This window comes from Lynx rufus, unplaced genomic scaffold, assembly GCF_022079265.1.
Source record: "Lynx rufus isolate CCGP_SWC_20201006 ecotype Redwood Valley unplaced genomic scaffold, mLynRuf1.p SCAF_27, whole genome shotgun sequence".
Lineage (NCBI taxonomy): Eukaryota > Metazoa > Chordata > Mammalia > Carnivora > Felidae > Lynx > Lynx rufus.
Genome location: NW_025814842.1, coordinates 3,737,062 through 3,757,100, shown reverse-complemented (window position 1 = coordinate 3,757,100; position 20,039 = coordinate 3,737,062). Strand labels below are relative to the sequence as shown.

At 51.6% G+C, this 20,039-nt stretch overlaps 2 protein-coding genes across 2 annotated transcripts in view; both read left to right on the top strand.

The window, feature by feature from the left end:
• The window catches only part of RADIL (Rap associating with DIL domain), an 87,956-nt gene that overhangs the window by 22,366 nt on the left and 45,551 nt on the right, over positions 1 to 20,039 (top strand). Inside the window, exon 3 of the mRNA XM_047089346.1 lies at positions 1,853 to 2,451. Within this exon, the coding sequence (XP_046945302.1) occupies positions 1,853 to 2,451 (599 nt within the window). The remainder of the gene's footprint in view (positions 1 to 1,852; positions 2,452 to 20,039) is intronic.
• PAPOLB (poly(A) polymerase beta) lies at positions 14,448 to 16,373 on the top strand. Its single transcript, XM_047089347.1, has one exon. The coding sequence runs from the start codon at positions 14,448 to 14,450 to the stop codon at positions 16,371 to 16,373; it is 1,926 nt and encodes a 641-aa protein (XP_046945303.1).

The following is a 20,039-nucleotide window of genomic DNA, read 5'->3' as shown; positions in this document are numbered from 1 at the left end:
GGCAGAGGCTTCCAAGCCCCTGGGCCACTTTGGGTTTGGGCCGAGGCCCTGGGGCCTGTGCTTGAAGGAGGAGGCCGGGTAAGCCAAGTGTCCGTGGAGAGTTCAGGTCCTTTGAGAAGGTGCTGGCCCAGAGGCTTCTGAGCCGGGGTGTCCTGAGAGGCAAGCTGTGTACGTAACTCGCGAGCTCCAGTCTTCAGAAAGCTACTGCATAAAAAACAGCTTTGCGGTGGTAAAGCATAAATGACAGGCTGTACAACACGAGGAGGGTCCCCCACCCGCCCCCCCAAAGGGCAGACGTTAGTGTTCGGAACCTAGTCTTTGGCGCGTGAAGCTGCCAGCAGCAGCTTGAAGAGTTCAGGCTTTTCTGAGGGTTGTATGATGGCGGACAGATCCCGGATCGTTCTAGAGGAGTTGAGCGGAGGGTCTGCTCCCGAGCTTCCTTCACAGCAGCCCTGGAGGGAGGGACACACTTAGCGCATGTGACCGAAGCCGGGGTGCACGACTAGCAAGAGGCCCAAGCACAGGGTCAGTGTCGCAAGCACCTTACGCTTCGAGTTCCCTGGGCGGGGGGGGGGGGGGGGGGGGGCAGTGTGGGTTCTTTTGTTCGCGAGGCTCCCTGGTGACTCTCTCCTGCCCTAGGCGGACAGCCTCACTTCCTGAAAGCCTTTTCCAGAGCTGCTGGAGCCAGAGGTGGGTCAGGACTGGGGACGCTGACTTCAGCTGAACGAGTGCTGATGTTTGTCACAGTGGAGGTGGGACCCAGGCCCCTGTTTCCAGAGCCTTGGGAGAGTAGACTTTTCTTGGTTAGCCTGTCTGGTTTTGTCTTTGGCGAGGGCAGCAGCATAGAAGTGGGGTGCAGTAGTTAGGTGATGGGTCTGATTTCCCAGTGTCCCCCACTTTCTGCAAAGCCTTAGTGTTTATGAAGCAGAGACCCTTCTTTTTCTCGTGCCTTCCTGCTCCCTACAGTGCTTGCGGGAGAGCCTGGCAAATATCTCTTTAGAATTCTCAGACCCTTCGAGCTCTAGGGGCTTTGGATGGAGGACTTTTAGACACACCGAAGTGTCCCAGAGCTGTTTTCTAATTTCCCCAGCAAGCTTGCATCTGTGGGCTGGACAGGGCCTGAATACCAGGCTGGATGTGGTGGGTGGAATGCATACATTCCAGCCATGCCTCCCCTGGTTCTGGAAGAGCCCTTTTGTGTCCACTGTGGTCGTGTGGACGTTGTAGGGCCAGGCAAGGGCCAGTGAGGGACAGCATTTGGGGGGGGGTCTGTGTTTTGAAAGTCTGATCACTTACCACTCTGTTAACGTGCCTGCGACTTTGCCTGTTTTCCTACATCCACGTGCTTGCGATGAATTTCCCGTATTAGACGCTGCGGTGGCGGAGAGGCTGGGCTTGGGAGATCAGGCTTGCTGCCCTCCGTGGGCTGCCTCCCGCGAGACCTGGCCAGCCCTGTGGCGATTCTGCCAGGCAAGCGCTGTCATCCCCACGCCCGCTGCCCCTCTTTCTTGGCTGCCTACCGCGCAGGACGCATGTGCCCAGCACGTCCCAGAAGCCGGAACCCCGCAGCCGAGTGTGTCTTACCTTTTGGTGACCTCGTCGTGCTTCCTGGAAACGGCTTTCCTTGAAGGGTGCTTCGGGCCATTCAGACCTGCTTAGTTCCTTGCAGTCCCTGCTGGTTGCAGTCATATTCTGCCTCAGGTGCTTGGCGGGGTGGCGTGGGGGGGGAGACTTGGCCGAAGGTAGCATGCCCTCTGGCTCCGTTGCGGCCCCGGGCCCCCGGTGGCCGAGCCTCGCTCCCTCTTGTCGCTCATGATGGTTGATGCTAACCCGCCTTACGTTTTTCTCTCAGGACACGGCCTTTACCCTGCCATCGGCCAGAGCCGTCGGTCCTTGTCCATGAAGGCTGGCCCACCATGTTTTATGGGACCCACTTCATCATGTCTCCACCCACCAAGAGCAAGCTAAAGCGGCAGAGCCAGCTGCTGTCCAGCGTGCTGTCCCGGACGCTGAGCTACAAGTACCGCGACCTGGACACCACCTTTTCCAGCCTGGGCGCCAGCGACGACCCCGCGGAGCTCTCCACCCAGCTCTCGGCCCCCGGGGTCCTGAAGGTGTTCGGGGACAGCGTCTGCTCGGGCACCCACTACAAGAGCGTCCTGGCCACGGGCACGTCCAGCGCCCAGGAGCTGGTGAAGGAGGCCCTGGAGCGCTATGCCCTGAGCCCCGAGTGCGCCAGCCAGTACGTGCTGTGCGACGTGGTGGGCCAGGCCGGCGACTCTGGGCAGCAGTGGCGGGCCGAAGGCTTTCGGGTGTTTGGGGACAACGAGAAGCCCCTCCTGATCCAGGAATTATGGAAACCCCGCGAGGGCTTGTCCCGGAGGTTTGAGCTGAGAAAGAGGTCAGACGTGGAAGAGCTGGCAGCCAAGGACGTGGACACCATGACGGCAGGTGAGAAGGAGAGAAGGTTCAGGAAGAGCAGGGGCTGGTCAGGGGAGAATGAAAAGGCAGAGGCTCGGGGATCCGTTTGGGGGAAAACTCGTCTGTCACGGCGTCTGAGGACTTTTTTTTTTTTTTTTAATGTTTATTTTATTTTTGAGAGAGAGACAGAGTGCGAGCAGAGAGAGAGGGAGACACGGACTCTGAACCAGGCCCCAGGCTCTGAGCTGTCAGCACAGAGCCTGACGCGAGGCTCGAACTCACGAACCGTGAGATCATGACCTGAGCGGAAGTCGGACGCCCACCGACTGAGCCACCCAGGCGCCCCTTGAGGACTTCTTAATCAAAGTTGCTGTGGAGACTGCAGTTGGTCTATACTGCGGGGCACGTGCGCGTGCTGTGGTGGCTCCTGATGGAGTCTTGCAGTGTCGTAGGGCAGGTCCCTCCTTTGTTCCAGCTCCCCGGTCATGTCCTTTGGTGCAGACAGCAGTGCACAGCCGCGCAGGTGGCCGAGGGGTTATGGGAAGTCCCACGGTGCCCGAGGTGTGGGGTGAGTCTTTGGAACAGTCCAGTGAAGGGACAAGGAGGTGTGAAGGGTCTCCAGAGGTGACGGGGTGCCTGGGGCACTTGGAGGCCTGTGGGCCAGGGCTCTGTGTCTGTCTGTTTGGCTGGTTCGGCTGGTGGAGAGGAACTGATTATCTTAATAGGTAAACGCCGTAAAAAATCATTTTCTTCCAAAGCCAAAAGACTCTTCGGTGTATCTCAGATCATAGTTGGCTTTTTCTTAATTTCTTGCAGAAAATGGTGGCTTTATGCAGAAAAGGGACTTGTCTTCTGTGGTCCTCAGCGGAAGGATGTTTAACGGCCTTAGGGGACTTGTCATTTGATTTCACAATATCCCAGGATCGAAAGAGGCCTTGAGCACTCCTGACCTGTTGTGTGTGCCCCCGAGGGGTTGCAAATGCTCCTTTTCTCTAGTTCTGCTTCTGGCGTGGGGCCCGCTTTGTACCTCCAGTGTGGAGATGAGCAGTGGAACTCCAGGGACCGGGGTCACTCAGGCCTGATGGGGACCTCCGTGTCCCACAGTCCAGGGGTGTGCCGCGGTTGGCATTCAGCAGCAGCGGTCCTCTGTTACCTCGGGCAGATCACTTCACCCGTGTGGCCTCAGTTTCCTGATCTGGATAATGGGGGCATGACTTCCCAGTCACGGGCGTTAGCGATGTACGCAAAGCGCTTAGCATGGTGCTTGGCAGACGCTCAGGGAGTTAGAGTTGTGTATTATTGTTAACGTTTCCTGTACGTGGTAAGCAGTTTGTCCTGTGTGCTTATAGGCAGAAGTTGGGGGTCCTACTGACAGGGGGGACATCTGATCGCTGATGCCATTTGGAGTTGCTGGCACGTGGCGGCAGTAAAAAGCTCGCCAACGGGAGTTGACAATTTTTGCAGTCAACTCTCCCTGGCCCAGCACCCTAACGTCCCCACCCTGTGGGCCCAGGGTCTGGCGTCCCATCCGGCCCTGCCTTGCCTCGATCCAGCGCACTCTGGCCCCGTCATTCAGAAGATGCCCCAGGAGGCCAGGCAGACCTGCTGAGAGGCCGCTGGTGTTCAGCTCGTGGTCATTGTCCTGCTCGGTGTTTGTTCTGCGGGGCGGAGGGCAAAAGCGCGTGGGTCTCTGGGCCCCGGGTGTCGGCTAGGACGTTGGAAAGCTTGCTCTGTATTGCACAGGTGAGGGGACGAGGGGCCAGAGGCCATCTGTAGGAAGGGGGTCTTTATTTCCTGTTCACCAACCCCTTACGGACGGTGTTCCTTTTACATCAGTCGAGGCAAGAGAAGGCCGCATTGCCCGCGGCCTGTTCAACTTGGCATTGGTTTTGCAAAACCTTTCAAATAAAGAGTCCATTGAATGGGACCAGTCTCACGGACACACTTGGCCGGGCCGGAGGCGGGTTGTGTTACCTGCCTGAAGCAGGCCTCCTGGACCCCAGGGAATCACCCTTTGCTGCTGGCTTTCCCTTGGGGCGTGGTCCGGGACTGCGGGGCCTCCTGACCGTGCTGTCCCCCTGCCAGCGACGGTAGAGATGGTGCGGTGAGGCCTGCGGAGGCTGAGCTGTCCGAGCGGACCCCGAGGAGCTGAAGGGGGTGTTTGGTGTTGACTTGGTGTTCCTGTGCCAAGTCTGATAACGGGAAAGGATCTCCAGCTTGTTGGTCTGCCCTGCTCGGGAGATGCCCCCAGCGCCTGGCCGTCCTCTGGGTGCCCGGCTGGCCTGTGTGCTGCGCTGAGGCTGTGTGGTGGCATTTGCAGTGGTGAAATCAACGCCCACAGAGGTGGAGCGTTTTAGGGCCTGGGACGGTGGTGATTCCACCGCAGAGCAGTGCTCCAGGGCTTCCCTGTGCGTCTTGTCCCCCAAAGAGCAGGGGAGGTTGACCCTACAATTCTAGCGAGCCGTCTGGAAAGAGTGGTGGTAAAGGGAAGGGACTGCCTGTGTGTGTGCGCAGTTGTGCAGGCGTGTGCGTGTCTGTGTGCAGGTGCGTGTGCATGTGCGTGCGCGGGGGTTAACGCTGGCCTTCTCTGGCTTCAGGTGGCCGAGCACCGTCGCAGTGAAGGACTCCTCCGGTCGCTAGTGAGCCGGGGCTCCCTGGTCCTGGTTCAGAGTAAGCCGGAGCCGACGCCCCCTCCCAGCTGCTCTTTGGAGCTGAGGAGCAGCTGGGAGCGGGTGCCGGGTGCTGGGGGCCCACCACGGGCCCCTCTCCTGCAGGCTCGCGGGGGTCCGCTCACAATCCCGGGGCGAAGGAGGGTGTGCCAGAGGCTTCCCCGTGGCGCCGGAACGAGGATCCACGGGCTCTCCTTCCCCGTTCGGACCCTTGTCACGCACCCATAGTCACGCACTCGGACACTTTGGGTTTCGTTTTCCATAAATATTGTGTTTTTGCAGCTGCCGGCTCCCCTGATTTCCAGAGTCTCAAAATACTGTGTGTCTGCTCTGGGAGGGGGCGGCTGGCGTGGGGGGCGCCGCGAGGCCCCTCCTGTGTGCGTTTTCCCGGAAGGCTGGTGTCCAGGGCCGGGAGCACTGACAGGCCTCTGCGTCTCGTCACCGACAGAGACAACAATCACTTCTGTGCACTTCGGGGTGGGGTGACAGCCGGGCCATGTGGTCTTCGTCAGTGGCGTGGGGAGGGCGAGAGAGAAGGTGCGTTTGCGTCCCCAGGACGGAAGTGTGTGTTCAGCTTCGATTTCTCAACCTTGGCCTCACGGACAAGTTAGGTCAGTAGTTTGCCGTGCGGGCCAACCTGCGCGCATTGGCGGGGATTCGGCGACGTTCCAGCCCCCCTGCCGACTGTGACAACCGAACGTGTCTCTGGGCATTGCCAGGTGGCCCGGGGGGCAAACTTGCCGGGACACGGAGCCACTGAACCGGACGGCGCGGCTGCACCGAGCGCCTCACCGTTGGGGCCAGCGGCCACGTGCCTTCGTGACCCTCAGGCCGCACTCTCCCTCCCGGGGCTCCCTGAGGACTCGGCGCCCTGAAAGCCCAGTGTCTTGAGGGTGGCATACGGAGCTTCTTTTTCTGCCTGTGGATGCCTTTTCTGTGTGGCCTGCGTGGCCCTCAGAGGCTTGGCATTGTTCTGTCCCCTGCAGGCGGTGTCTCCTTCTCTTCTTTGGGTGTCCTCTTAGAAGAAGGCCAGCTTAGAGCATTTCTGAAGCCGCTGTGACTCGAGGTGTGCAGGCCACGCCATTCCAGGCATCTCTGCCTCTGTCACTGGGCTTGTGACTAACCGTCTACACGGTATGGGGGCATACAGTAGGTGCTCATTAAAAGCCCACTGAAGTACTAACGCACGGAAGGAGAGCCAGCTCCCAAGTTTCACTTTCCACGTGCATCCAAGACTCCAGAGTTTGGCTCCATTTTCTTTTCTTTTTAAAATTTTTTTAGTGTGTATTTTTGAGAGAGAGTGAGCGAGCCAGTGCGAGCAGGGGAGGGGCAGAGAGAGAGAGGGAGATGCAGAATCCGAAGCGGGCCCCAGGCTCCGAGCTGTCAGCACAGAGCCTGACATGGGGCTCGAACCCATGAACCGTGAGATCGTGACTTGAGCCGAAGTCGGACGCCCAACCGACTGAGCCACCCGGGCGCCCCATCCGTTTTCTATGCTAGGGGTTGGAGACGGGGCGGCGAGAGGGTGGTGTTCCGACGGCGTGGCAGTCCACTAGTGCCAGCTGTGGCTTCGAGCGACTGGGAGTGTGTCCCTCGGGTATCTGAGTGTGCAGCCCGCCACACTCCTTTCTCCTTTAGGCCCAGCTGGAGTGGCCGGGGGTGGTGGAGAGGTTGTCTCTGAGCACGTGACTCTGAGTATGTGGTTCCTCCCACCTTCTCCTCCATGGATGGGCAGGCAGGGCCTCGGCCCCGGTGACAGACAGGGATGTTGAGGCTTCAGGGGGGCCCTCTGCTGTCTCCACCCACCGATTGTGCACTGTGAATTCTGTCCTCACACGTCCCCCGACCTCTCTGTGCTTTTGACGTTTTTTCTTTCGCCGTGGATCTGATCTTTAATAACTTCTCTCACGATGAAGGAGGTGATCTGGATTTTCTTCTCCTTTTATTTTAGGAGGAATCGCCTTGTGGGTCTTGAGTGAGACTCTTTGAGCGTATTTGCGGTGATGGACTCATTGTGGGCAGCATTTATCTTATGTGGTTTGGTAGAAAGCAAGACAACCCCTAACTTTCCTCATCGATCTAAAAGTAGAAAAGTAATTGAGCTTAAAAGACATTTTTGAGGATTTTTAATTCAGAGAGAACATAAAATTGAATGGTTAGTTGCTCACAGCCCGTCTTATCCTTTAATTCACTGCATAGATTTTTTTTTTTTTAAGTTAAGTCTTCAGCATCACAGAGACGCGCAGCGGCAGCGGCAGAGGCTGCTTCGCGGCCCTGTTCCGGGAAGCTGGGTGGTGCCCGCCCGGGGCCTGGCTAGCGGCACCACCCCCTTCCCCGGGACTTGCCACCTCGTCCTACGAGGAGCCTCCCAAGTCAGATGCTCCGTGCTTCCCACAGCAAACACAGGGGGAGGGCAGAGCTGGCATAAAACATTGGGAAGTTGTGACATGTAAGAGGAACTGGCTTGGGGAGGGCCGGTGTGGACGGTGGGGGGGGGGGGACAGGGAAGGGATTTAGCCAATGAGGGAAGTGCGTGCCTGTGGGGGGGGTGCAGGCCCTCCTGGGGTGTTGGGCCGGAAGGGATTAGGTGTCAGGTTGAGGGGATGAGAGAGAATACCAGACACCTGTCAGCCCCTCGGAGCCACAGGCCTCCACCTTTCTTCACATTTGGCCCCCAGTCGGGATGCTCCCAAGGTGAGAGCGGATGTTTATTGGCTGGCACGAATAACTAGCGATTCCGTGAACTGAACAGCACTGAACTCAGATTTCCTAAAACCTCTTCATAGTTGTGGTGAAACTGATTTTAAAAGTCTAGAAGTAGATAGATTTAAAACCACTCATTTAGCCAGCATTTGCTGTCTAACTAGTACAACAAATCCACCTGGTTCCCGAGGCCCTTCTGTGTTGTACCAAACCGCAGTAAAATGAATCGGCCTCTTGAGAGTGGTCTTGAAGGAGGCAGATATAAAAGCAAAATTTTGCATTTGGTTACACAGCAAGAGAGACCTCACTTGGGTTAACCGTGTGAAGCATTTCCAAGAAGTATTAACGTATTAACAACTATGTTTTATCACCACTTAAACCGTGTTCGTATCTGTTGGTTCCCAAAAGTGACTTATAATTTTGGGGAAAGATTTTGGGGGGATACATTTAAATCACATAGAATAGTTTATCTCATGGATTTATTTATTTGTTTATTTGTTTAGGGAGAGAGTAAGTGCAATTGCAGGAGGGGCAGAGGGAGAGGGAGAGAGAGACTCTTAAGCAGCCTCCACACCCAGCATGGAGCCCGACAGGGTGGAGGGGGGGCCTGAACTCACGAACCGTGAGATCGTGACCTGAGCCGAAATCAAGTGTTAGACGCTTAACCCACTGAGCCACCCAGGCGCCCCCCTCTCAGGGTTTTAGATGATATACTCACGTAAACAGAGAATGCTAGCCGACCATCTTTTCTTCCTTCTGAAGGTTGACGTGGCAGAAATGTTTGCTGAGGTCTGGGACACACGTTCAGATGTGTCCAGAGTGACAGCAGTAAATGAGGCCCAAGTCCACCTTCTTTGCCGTGCTGTCCTTGCACAGACTGAGTCCATCTTTGTGAAAGAGTACCGGTTCTCGAATGCCCAAGATAGGTCTGAACAGGATGAGCAGGGGTGGGGGGATTGATCTCCTAAGCTCTGAGATAGGTGATAAAGTCGTGGTAGCTGAAGGCATGTGGTCTGTGGACAGGAACATCCAGGCCGACGGAAGGGACAGAATAGAGAAGGCAGAGGCAGACCTAGGTTGACTGACCCAGTGGGAATTTGGCACAGTGTAGATCGTGTCACAGATTGTGGGGAAAGGGTTTTATAAATGGTGTTGGGATGACTGGCTTCAGCCAAAAGAAGAAAGATTACATAGAGAAGGCTTAAAAGGCACAAACCATAAGGGGAAGAGGTAGATGGATTTGACTGTATCAGAGCTTAAACTTTCTCTTCAACTGAGGACCGTGTATAATAAGATTAAGGTCTACCCGTGGTGCTGTAAATTTCACTCAGACCTGGTTTTGCATCGCCTACATAAACCACCGTATCCATTCCCCTAATCACGGGCACTCAGGTCGCATCCAGCTTCTTCCCACTACAAACACGGGCGCTCCCACCCTGTTGAGGGTCTGGGCAGAGTCCTCGGAGGGCATTCTCCCAGGAATGGAATTTCTGGATTACAGATGTATCCACTTTGTTTCCTACTAAGCGCTGACGGACAGCAGCTTCTCCAGAAAGGCTGCCATGACGACGGAGTGCTTTCTCGTGTGGTCCTTCCGCAGCCTTAGGCACGGAGTATGAGCCCCCGGCCCACAAAAATCTCCCTTGGAATCGCTCTTAAGTCAAAAGGTGCTGTAATGTTAACGTAGTAAGGGTCCTAGAGTCACACAGCGGTAGAAAGTCCCTGTAGCCAACTGGTCTGAGTAACTGTGAACTGAGTCGCTCGATGATTTCCCAATGTGTACGTTTGGAACCGGCCTCTACCTGATCAAAATTCAAGAACTGCGTCTTCTGGGTATTGGTTAGCCAGTGACTCGAAGGAGAAAGAATTTTATTTTTTGTGCTCATTCACTAATCTGTCAGCACATATTTGTTGGGCGCTACTCTGTTAGGTGCTGGATATATAGCAGTTGACAAAACAAAGAGGTCGTGTTCTCATGGAGCTTAAGAGTCTAGTGGGAAGTAAAGACCAAGAAATAACCACACGAAAACCATACTTACACATTGTGATATGTGCTACGGAAGAAAAGCACATGAGCTAATTTCGCATGAAGGTTAGGGAAATTCTCACTGAGGAGGTAAAATGTAAGCCAGTCTTAAAGATGACGACACATTAACCAGGTGAACGGCAGCAGATACTTGGTGGGGCGGGAAGAGCTCTCTGGGCAGAGGGAACAGCTGTTCCCTGGAGGAGGACAGAGACTCCAGGAGGAGAGAGAATGAAGCAAATTCAAGGCACTGAAAGGAGGCCCGTGTGGCGGGAGCGTGGGGGGGAGCTGTGGGCAGTGGGGCTGGGGAGATGGTCAGGGGAAAGACAGACAAGCTTGGGTCGTTAGGTATTTTAGATTTAGACTAAGTATAATGGGAGGCCCCGAAGGGGTTAAAATACCACTCTGGCTCCCAGGCAGAAAATACTTGAGGGGCGCCTGGGTGGCTCAGTCAGTGGGGCAACTGACTTCGGCTCGGGTCACGATCTCACGGTTCGGGAGTTTGAGCCCCGCGTCGGGCTCTGTGCGGACAGCTCGGGGCCTGGAGCCTGCTTCGGATTCCGTGTCTCCCTCTCTCTCTGCCCCTACCCCCGCTGGCACTCTGTCTGTCTCTCTCTCAAAACGAAATAAATACTAAAAAAATATTTAAAAAAAGAAAATACCTGAAAAGGTCAGTAATAGGAGATGATTAGATTATCGTAGGAACCTAGATGAGAGTTGGTGGTAGCCTCCAGTAGAGTTCGGAGGGAACACGTAGAGAGAAGTGTACGAATTGCAGATTTTTCTGGAGGCAGAATCACTAATATTTGTAAAGAACTAGATGTTGAGTGCGAGAAAGAGGGAGATGTTGAGAATGACTGCCAGGTTTCTGGTATGCCCAGTTGGGTGGATGGAGATGCCGTGCCCTAAACGGTGACTACCGAGAGAGAAACAAATTATGGAGGGAGGACTGAGAGGTCTCTTTGGACTATGTTAAGTTTGAGACATTCAACGGAGGTGGTAGACGGGAAGTCAGATAATATGCATCTGCAGCTTAGAAGACAGTCTGTTACAAAAACTTGAATTAAGCCGTAAATAGGTGATATTTAAAGCTGTGAAAACTGAGATCATCTAGACAGCGAATGTATATGCGATAAGGAGAAACGAGGGCTTGATATGGAAACTGGAGTGACACCAACTCTAGAGGCTAAGTCATGGAGGGGCAGGCAGCAAATTAGGCTGAGGAGAGGCCAGAGGTGCACAAGGCGGGGCAAAGCGTGTGGTGCCATGGAGGCCAACAAGAGGCCACCATAGAGCAAAAGAATGTAGACCATTGGATTAAACGACATGGCAGTCACCAAAGACCTTACTGAGAGCTGTGCTGCTGGAATGTGGAGCGTGCAAGCCGTACGGAAGTGGGCTGAAAACCAGGTACTTCTATTCTTGTAATACGTGGGATTACTTACCCTAGAAAATCTTTCCGTATAGAGTACCTGGAAGGGTTGGTTGAAACGTAAAAAACATTCTCCTTTAAGATGCCAAGCCAAGTGCCTAAGAAAATAAGGTAGGTCAGCAGGGTTGAAAGAACCCCCAAAGAGGTACTTTGAAACCTCAGAAACTTAACTGGTTCTAAAGCTCTCATGGCTCTGGAGGCATTTGCCAGTCCTTGTAGCCAAGAACCTTTATTTTAGCAGCTGCCCAGGAAAGAGGCGGAGCTTCAGGACCTACAGAGGTAGAGAAATGCAACTGAAACCCCCAGATATGGTTGCCACTCTCAGAGGGTGACGCACTGAATGAAAAGATGGGGCAGGAAGAACCTGCTACCTGGTGAAAGGAGATGACAAAGTGTTATCTCCCTTCCTCCCTCCTTCCTTCCTTTCCTCCTTCCTTTCTTCCTTCCCTCCCTCCTTCCTCCCTTCCCTCCCTTCCTCTCCTCCTTCCTTACTTCCCTCCCTCCTTCCTTCCTTCCTCCCCTCCTTCCTTCTTCCTTCCTCCCCTCCCTGCCTCCTTCTTCCCTTCCTCCCTTCCTTCCCTCCCTCCTTCCTCCCTCCCCTCCTTCCTTCCTCCCCTCCCCCCTTCCTTCCCTCCTTCCTTCCTTCCCTTCCTCCCTCCCCTCCCTCCTTCCTTCCTTCTTTCCCCTCCTTCCTTCCTTCCTTCCTTCCTTCCTTCCTTCCTCCCTCCCCTCCTTCCTTCCTCCCCTCCCCCTTCCTTCCCTCCTTCCTTCCTTCCTTCCCTTCCTCCCTCCCCTCCCTCCTTCCTTCCTTCTTTCCCTTCCTTCCTTCCTTCCTTCCTTCCTTCCTTCCTTCCTTCCTCCCTCCCCTCCTTCCTTCCTTCCCTGTCTCCTTCTTCCCTTCCTTCCCTCCCTCCTTCCTCCCTCCTTCCTTCCCTCCTTTCTTCCACCCCTCCCTCCCTCCTTCCTTCCTTCCTTTCCTTCCTTCCTCCTTCCTTCCTCCCCTCCCCCCTTCCTTCCCTCCTTCCTTCCTTCCCTTCCTCCCTCCCCTCCCTCCTTCCTTCCTTCTTTCCCTTCCTTCCTTCCTTCCTTCCTCCCTCCCCTCCTTCCTTCCTTCCCTGTCTCCTTCTTCCCTTCCTTCCCTCCCTCCTTCCTTCCTCCCTCCTTCCTTCCCTCCTTTCTTCCACCCCTCCCTCCCTCCTTCCTTTCCTTCCTCCTTCCTTCCTCCCCTCCTTCCTTCCCTCCTTCCTTCCCTCCTTCCTTCCTTCCTCCTTCCCTCCCTCCTTCATTCCTTATTTATTTATTTATTTATTTATTTATTTATTTAATATTTTAGAGGGAGACAGAGAGCACACAATGGGGGAGAGGGGCAGAGGGAGAAAGAGAGAAAGAGAATCTTAAGCAGGATCCATTCTCAGTATGGAGCCCAACACGTGGTTCAAGCCCACGACCCTCGATCACGACCTGAGCTGAAATCAAGATTCGGACGTTCAACCGAATGGGCCGCCCAGGCGCCCCTAGAGTTCTCTTTCTTGACCTGGGGTCCGGGCGGGGAAAACTCCCCTAGAATGGAAAAATACTGTTCCTCTCACGTGTGTTTGGGGTTCAAAATCGCACTACTCTGGTATCTGGCTAGTCCGTGGAAGAGGAATTACATCACACTGTACACTTTGATAGTGTACGAAGACATCTGATAGGAACAAAGCAAATCCTCTTTGGGAGGACATCCACACAGGCATCCCAAGCCTCACCAGAGATGAGCTCACAGTCCCAAAATTACACGACACGTGAAATGATGATGTTGGTCTGAGTTGGTAGAAAACAAGCTAGAATCAGATTATCAGGAATATTAAGAGTAGGAACCGTTAGTTACAGAATATTAAGTAAGGTTAGTGTTCAGTGAATAAAAGGTAGAAAGAACACAGGAAAGAACAGTGTCTTCCAAAGAGGCTGGAAAGATTTGGAAAAGAACAAGGTAATGCTTCTGGTGATTAAAGATGTTAAGTATCGAGGGGGACCTGGGTGGCTCAGTTGGTCAAGCACTGGCCTCTTGGTTTCGGCTCAGGTCCTGATCTCTCGATTCGTGGGTTTGAGCACCACATGGGGCTCCATGCCATCAGCCCAGAGCCTGCTTGGGATTCTGTCTCTCTCCCTCCGCCCCTCTCCCACTCGTGTGTGCGCACTCCCCCCGCCCCCCAAATAAATAAACTTTAAAAAAGTATTGAAATGGATACTTCAGTGACGGCTTAAACAGCAGACTAACTGCAATTGAATCAGAGAACTGAGAGGTAGACCCGGCATCGCCCGGGAAGAAAGGGGAGGCGGGAGACATGGAGAGCCCAATGAGAGAGTCCATCACGTGTCCGCATGAAGCGCATCGGTGGTGGGGAGGGCATATTCCAAGGACATGCCTGAGAATCTTCCTGGGGTCATGAGACGAAAACCGCGCATCTTACGGTTCAGAAATCACCGTGTACGATAAGATAAGGGAAAAGTTTATCCCTCGACACCCGGTGGCAGTATCGCAGGACGTGGAGGGCAGGGAAGATTTGTATCGCTGCCAGAAAGGTGAGCGGGTCGGCCGGACTGCAGACTTCTCAACAGAAGCCGTGGAAAGCAGAGGCGGCGCGGAGGACCTTCAAGGCTGGAAAGAACAGAACCGTCGACCCCGAGGTGCCGACACCGCTAAGCCCCCAGGCAGGCACCTGGCCACGGAGGACGCAAAGGGGCGCTTGGCAGCAGCAGACCCTGACTGCGAGGCGTTTCCGAAGGACGTGCGTTAGGGCGGAGGCCCCCGGAAGCTGCTCCTGGAGAGGAAGTAGATCTGAGGTGCGAGGCACTGGAGACCCGGGCGGTAGGTGGTAGGTGTGCGTAAACGGTACTGACGAGGCGCACCCTTGCCCGCCTGCGCTGCCCCCCCCCCCCGCGAAACTACAACTCCCGTGGGGCTCTGCGCGCGGCGCAGGCGCCGTGGCGTGCGTGGCCTGCGCGGCCGTTCTAGAACGCCGCGCCGAGGGCCCCGGCGCCATGTTGGGGCTGAGGGGAAGGCAGAGAAGCGCTTGAAGCGGCGGGAGCGGAGAGGGAGCGGGAGCGGGTTGGACCCGGGCCGGCAGGAGCCCCGCCCCTCCCGCCAGCGGATCATGACCCGGGCGGAGGTCGCGGTGGCGGGGGAAGTGGCGTGGCGGGGCCGGCGCTAGAGATGATGCCGTTTCCGGTGACGACCCCTGGATCACAACAGACCCCGCCGCCGCCCAAGCGCTGCGGCATCTCCTCCCCCATCAGTTTAGCAGCCCCCAAGGAGACTGACTGCGTACTTACCCAGAAGCTAATCGAAACCCTGAAGCCCTTCGGGGTTTTTGAAGAGGAAGAGGAACTGCAGCGCAGGATTTTAATTTTGGAAAAATTAAATAATCTGGTGAAGGAATGGATACGGGAGATCAGTGAAAGCAAGAGCCTTCCACAAGCTGTAATTGAAAATGTTGGCGGGAAAATCTTTACGTTCGGCTCTTACAGGTTAGGAGTACACACGAAAGGTGCCGATATCGATGCGTTGTGCGTTGCTCCAAGACATGTTGACCGAAGCGACTTTTTCACCTCGTTCTATGATAAATTGAAACTACACGAAGAAGTGAAAGATTTAAGGGCTGTTGAGGAGGCGTTTGTGCCAGTTATTAAACTGTGTTTTGATGGGATAGAGATTGATATTTTGTTTGCAAGGTTGGCGCTGCAGACCATTCCAGAAGATTTGGACCTAAGAGATGACAGTCTGCTTAAAAATTTAGATATTAGATGCATAAGAAGCCTTAACGGTTGCCGGGTGACAGATGAAATTTTACATCTGGTACCCGACATTGACAACTTCAGGTTAACTCTGCGAGCTATCAAATTGTGGGCCAAATGCCACAATATCTATTCCAATATATTAGGTTTCCTAGGAGGTGTTTCCTGGGCCATGCTAGTGGCAAGAACTTGCCAGCTCTATCCAAATGCAATAGCATCGACTCTTGTACGTAAGTTTTTCTTGGTGTTTTCTGAATGGGAGTGGCCAAATCCAGTGCTACTGAAAGAGCCTGAAGAACAGAACCTTAACTTGCCTGTATGGGACCCAAGAGTAAATCCCAGTGATAGGTACCATCTTATGCCCATAATCACACCAGCGTACCCACAGCAGAACTCCACATACAATGTGTCTGTTTCAACAAGGATGGTCATGATTGAGGAGTTTAAACAAGGGCTGGCCATTACACACGAAATTTTGCTGAGTAAGGCAGAGTGGTCCAAGCTTTTTGAAGCTCCAAGCTTCTTTCAAAAGTACAAGCATTATATTGTACTTCTAGCAAGTGCACCAACAGAAAAACAACATCTAGAATGGGTGGGCTTGGTGGAATCAAAAATCCGAATCCTGGTTGGGAGCTTGGAGAAGAATGAATTTATTACTCTGGCGCATGTGAATCCTCAGTCATTTCCAGCTCCTAAAGAAAATCCGGACAGGGAAGAATTTCGCACGATGTGGGTGATTGGGTTAGTGTTAAAAAAGCCGGAAAACTCTGACGTTCTCAGTATTGATCTCACCTATGATATCCAGTCTTTCACGGATACGGTTTATAGGCAAGCAATAAATACTAAGATGTTTGAGGTAGATATGAAAATTGCTGCAATGCATTTAAGAAGAAAGGAACTTCATCAACTACTACCTAATCAAGTGCTTCAGAAAAAGAAAACACATTCAGCGGAAGGTGTCACTTTGACAGCTTTGAATGACAACAGCCTTGACTTCTCTGTAGACAGTGAAGACGGCATGTCTGTGCCTTCACCTACTAGCATTATGAAGACCGGCCCGACGACTGGCAGCTGTCAGGGCAGAAACAGTCCTGCTCCTGCTATAATGGTGGCACCTGTGACCAATGTGCAAGTTACTGAAGTTTCCTTGCAACAAGCGAATCCCAGTGAAAGCTTGGGTGCGTCGGGGGAAAGCATTCCTCAGACTGCCTCGCAACCAGCCCTTTGTCCGCCACCAAAGCCCACAGTTGCCAGAGTTGTTTCTTCTACACGTCTGGTAAATCATCCGCCCAGGCCTTCAGGGAGCACTGCAACAAACATAGCTAATCCTATAGCGGGAGTCTAGCAGACGTTCTCACCTCAGAAAGGACCAAAGAAACTAAAAGAAGAGGAACAATCTCCTAAAGAGACAGTATAACTCCACTAGAAACCATTCAGATAGTGGCTGGCCATCTGGAAAACATCCAGTACAGAACTTTTCAGTATCTCTGCTCTTCCTGCAAATCCTGCTCCTGTTACCAAGAATTCAGTAAGACAGACCGAACTGACAAAAACAACCTCCAGGGTCCGTAAACAGTATCTGCCAACTCAACCTGTTGTCTTCAAAGGCCACAGGAAGAGAATGAAGAGTACCAAACGAGATTTGACTCAAAATAGATTTAGCCTTATTTGGTAACTTCCTTTACTTGGCTAATCTTGATCAGAAGTCCAGTTTAGTAGGTGAAGCTAGAACTGTTATTAATGTGTCAGCAGCAGTTGTAGCAACTACTTTAAAGGACTAGTGCCCATAAAGAGAAAAAAAAAAAAAAAAAAACAAAACCCCTTCAGCTGGCAACCCCATGCCTGACGTCTGGACTGGATTTATGTTTGATGCATTGTTGGGGAAAATTGGCAATACAAATTGGTATCAGAATTCCTTATACTGATGATGCACTGTATGTATATTTCTATTAGAAAGTAGAACTAATTTTAAGTTTTCCAGCTTGATGAATTCTAGTTTTTTCCTGAAGAGTTTTCTTCATTATTAATCGTCAGATGGGATGCCGTTGTGCGTGTGTACTAAACTTCAGAAAAAGTGTAAAAGTACATCTAATTCGGTCTCTTTGAGATAGCCATAACCCTTTAAAAGTGAAATGTCAACGCATAGGGTATATATTTGACGTTGAAGCAGTAGATAGTCTTTGGTTTTGCTGGGACACAATCAAGAAATGATATATTGGTTTTATCTGTACAATTGTTTTAGAGCGCATACAATCAGCAAACAGCAAATACAGTCTCAGAGCTAACAAAACTCCCTAGTCTCTTGCCCTTAATCATTTTTCTTCAAACAGAAAAGTTTTTTGCCTCTCCCCTCACCCCAACTCCGTTCTCTTTGCTTGTATGCACAAAGTATGCTTGTATGTAGATTCATGAAAATACCTGGAATGCTAGTATATTCTTAACTGTGATATGAAGCCAACAGTCCTGTGGCCTCATGGCACAAAACACTGGATTTTGGCTCCATGGCTAATATTTTACTAAAACTTTCCTAAAAGTAGCGAATTGGGAGACACGTTATTGGCCCTGGATGGCTCAAACAAGCTCTACGTATGGGAAATTTTGTATGCTCCACAGACTATCTGTTTGTGCTAAAGTTAATTTCCAATTTTAACATGTAAGCGAAAAGCCATTTCCCCCAAATATTTAAACCAATTTTTATTTTTAAAGGACTCACTAAAATTCATCAATTTTTACATGTTAAGATGTAAAAAATAATTTCTAGCAAGCACTTGACATCTAGTCAGCTTTCTGTTTTTGTTTTATTCTATAAGAGATTAGGAATACCTTCCTTAAATTAAAAAAAAAAAAAAGACCACTCATAATTAAGCAGCAGAACATCCATGTTTAGGAAACATGAACGGCCCAGATGTAGATGAATGGAAACGTAGTCTGCCTTAATCTGGACACAGCGAGCCTGACAGGTTTTCCAGTTAGCCTGTCCTGATTCCGGCCTCCCCCAGCCTTGTCCCTTTCTACCACACGTGCATTTTTCATACTCAACTATAATTTCTTACGCCCTTCCCCTGTCCTTCTAGATTCACTTTCCAAGGTTGGATTAGTCTTCCCTTTAGGCTCTGCAGTAATTGAGGATTTCTTTTCACCCTTACTTTGTGATGTCAAGTACACAGCGTTCCTGGTTTCCACGTCTGCCCTGTCAAGTCCTTTACCCTTCCGGCACCCTAGGTCAGGTGGAGTGTGCACAGTAACTCTGTATTTCAGGTAGCTGTGGGGTCAGGTTGGAATTGCCAGGCACGAATTTGGTCTTGTCATTTTGTTAACACATAGGGGAAAAGTAGTTTATTAAGTGTTTCACGTAACTATAATTAACCAAGCTGGAAACTGGGAACTTTCTAGTTTTCATTACCTGAATATTGGACTAGTTTTTTTTTTTTTCTTCACATGATGTACGTAGTGTCTCATGATGGGAGTTTGCTTTGTTTTATAGCACCTGTACCCCTTGTATTTTTCGAGCACTATTTTGAAAACAGATGATGTATTTCTCCATTAAAAAGAATAAAAATAAATAGCAAAGAAGCAAGCAGAGGGGTTGAAATCTGACAGAGTTCAGATGCTCTTACATCGTTGCGGAGGAGGATAAAGACACTGAGGAGATTTTTTTACTTTATTAAGGCTAGAATTGATGTTACAACGTGAGGGGAACATTTGAAAGAGTTAAAACTTCAGTCGGGTAAAAAACGGAGTGAAAAAACTCTAATCAAAAAAAGGCAGGAGAAGGGCGCCTGGGTGGCTCAGGTTCTCGGTAATAGGCTCAGGTTGTGATCTCACGGTTGTGAGATTGAGCCCTGCATCAGGCTCTGAGTGGGGCCTACTTGGGATTCTCTCTCTCCTTCTCTCTCTGCCCCTCCTCTGCTCTCTCTCTCTCTCTGTCTCCCTCTCTCTCAAAATAAACTTCAGAAAAAAAAGGGGGACAGGGGCGCCTGGGTGGCGCAGTCGGTTAAGCGTCCGACTTCAGCCAGGTCACGATCTCGCGGTCCGTGAGTTCGAGCCCCGCGTCAGGCTCTGGGCTGATGGCTCGGAGCCTGGAGCCTGTTTCCGATTCTGTGTCTCCCTCTCTCTCTCTGCCCCTCCCCCGTTCATGCTCTGTCTCTCTCTGTCCCAAAAATAAATAAAAAACGTTGAAAAAAAAATTAAAAAAAAAAAGAAAAAGATAGGTAAAAAGAATATGCTGTATCGTCTAAGATAGTAGAAATGTAACCAAATATAACATCGCCGTATATAACAAATGGACCAAACTTTCTGACTAAAAAGGTCAGGATGCATGGGAAAACCGAGTGCAGCCGTGTGCTAGTTATGGGAGACACATCCAAAATATAAGACATAAAAGAATGGGAAAAAAATATGCTAACAACAAGAAACTGTTGTAGTGATGATATCACCCACACCGATTTCAGAGAAGTAATTACTAGGGACAAAAGTGACCACTGCTTTAATGATGCTTATACATTTAATTAATAAGTCATGTACCAGGAAAATAGAGCGATTTAAAACTCATTTGCGTCTAATAAATTCGCCTTAGCGTCTAATAAATTCGCCTTAACATAAAGTGACATCACAAGCAAGGATTGGGAGAAATTGCCAAAAGTGTTGTTGTCTTAGATTTAAAAATGGCTCTTTCATCAATTGATACCAAGCAGACCAAAAGAGAAAACAAAAACAAAAAAAAAGAACTAGGGAAACCGTTCTGAACACAACAGAGGCTGGCAAGCTTTTCCTATAAAGGGCCAGAGAGTAAATATTTTCAGCTTTGGGAGGCCATATGGTCTCTGTCTCACCTACTTAACTCCGCCGTTGCGGCGTGAAAGCAGCCAGAGACAATATGTAAACAGATGGCCGGGGCTTGGATTTGTTACCCATCCCCCTGGCCGGCGTCTGTCATTCCTTATCTGTTGGACATTTATTCCAGCACCCTCCACCCAACAATTGGAAAGTGCATCTTACTCTCAAATATACA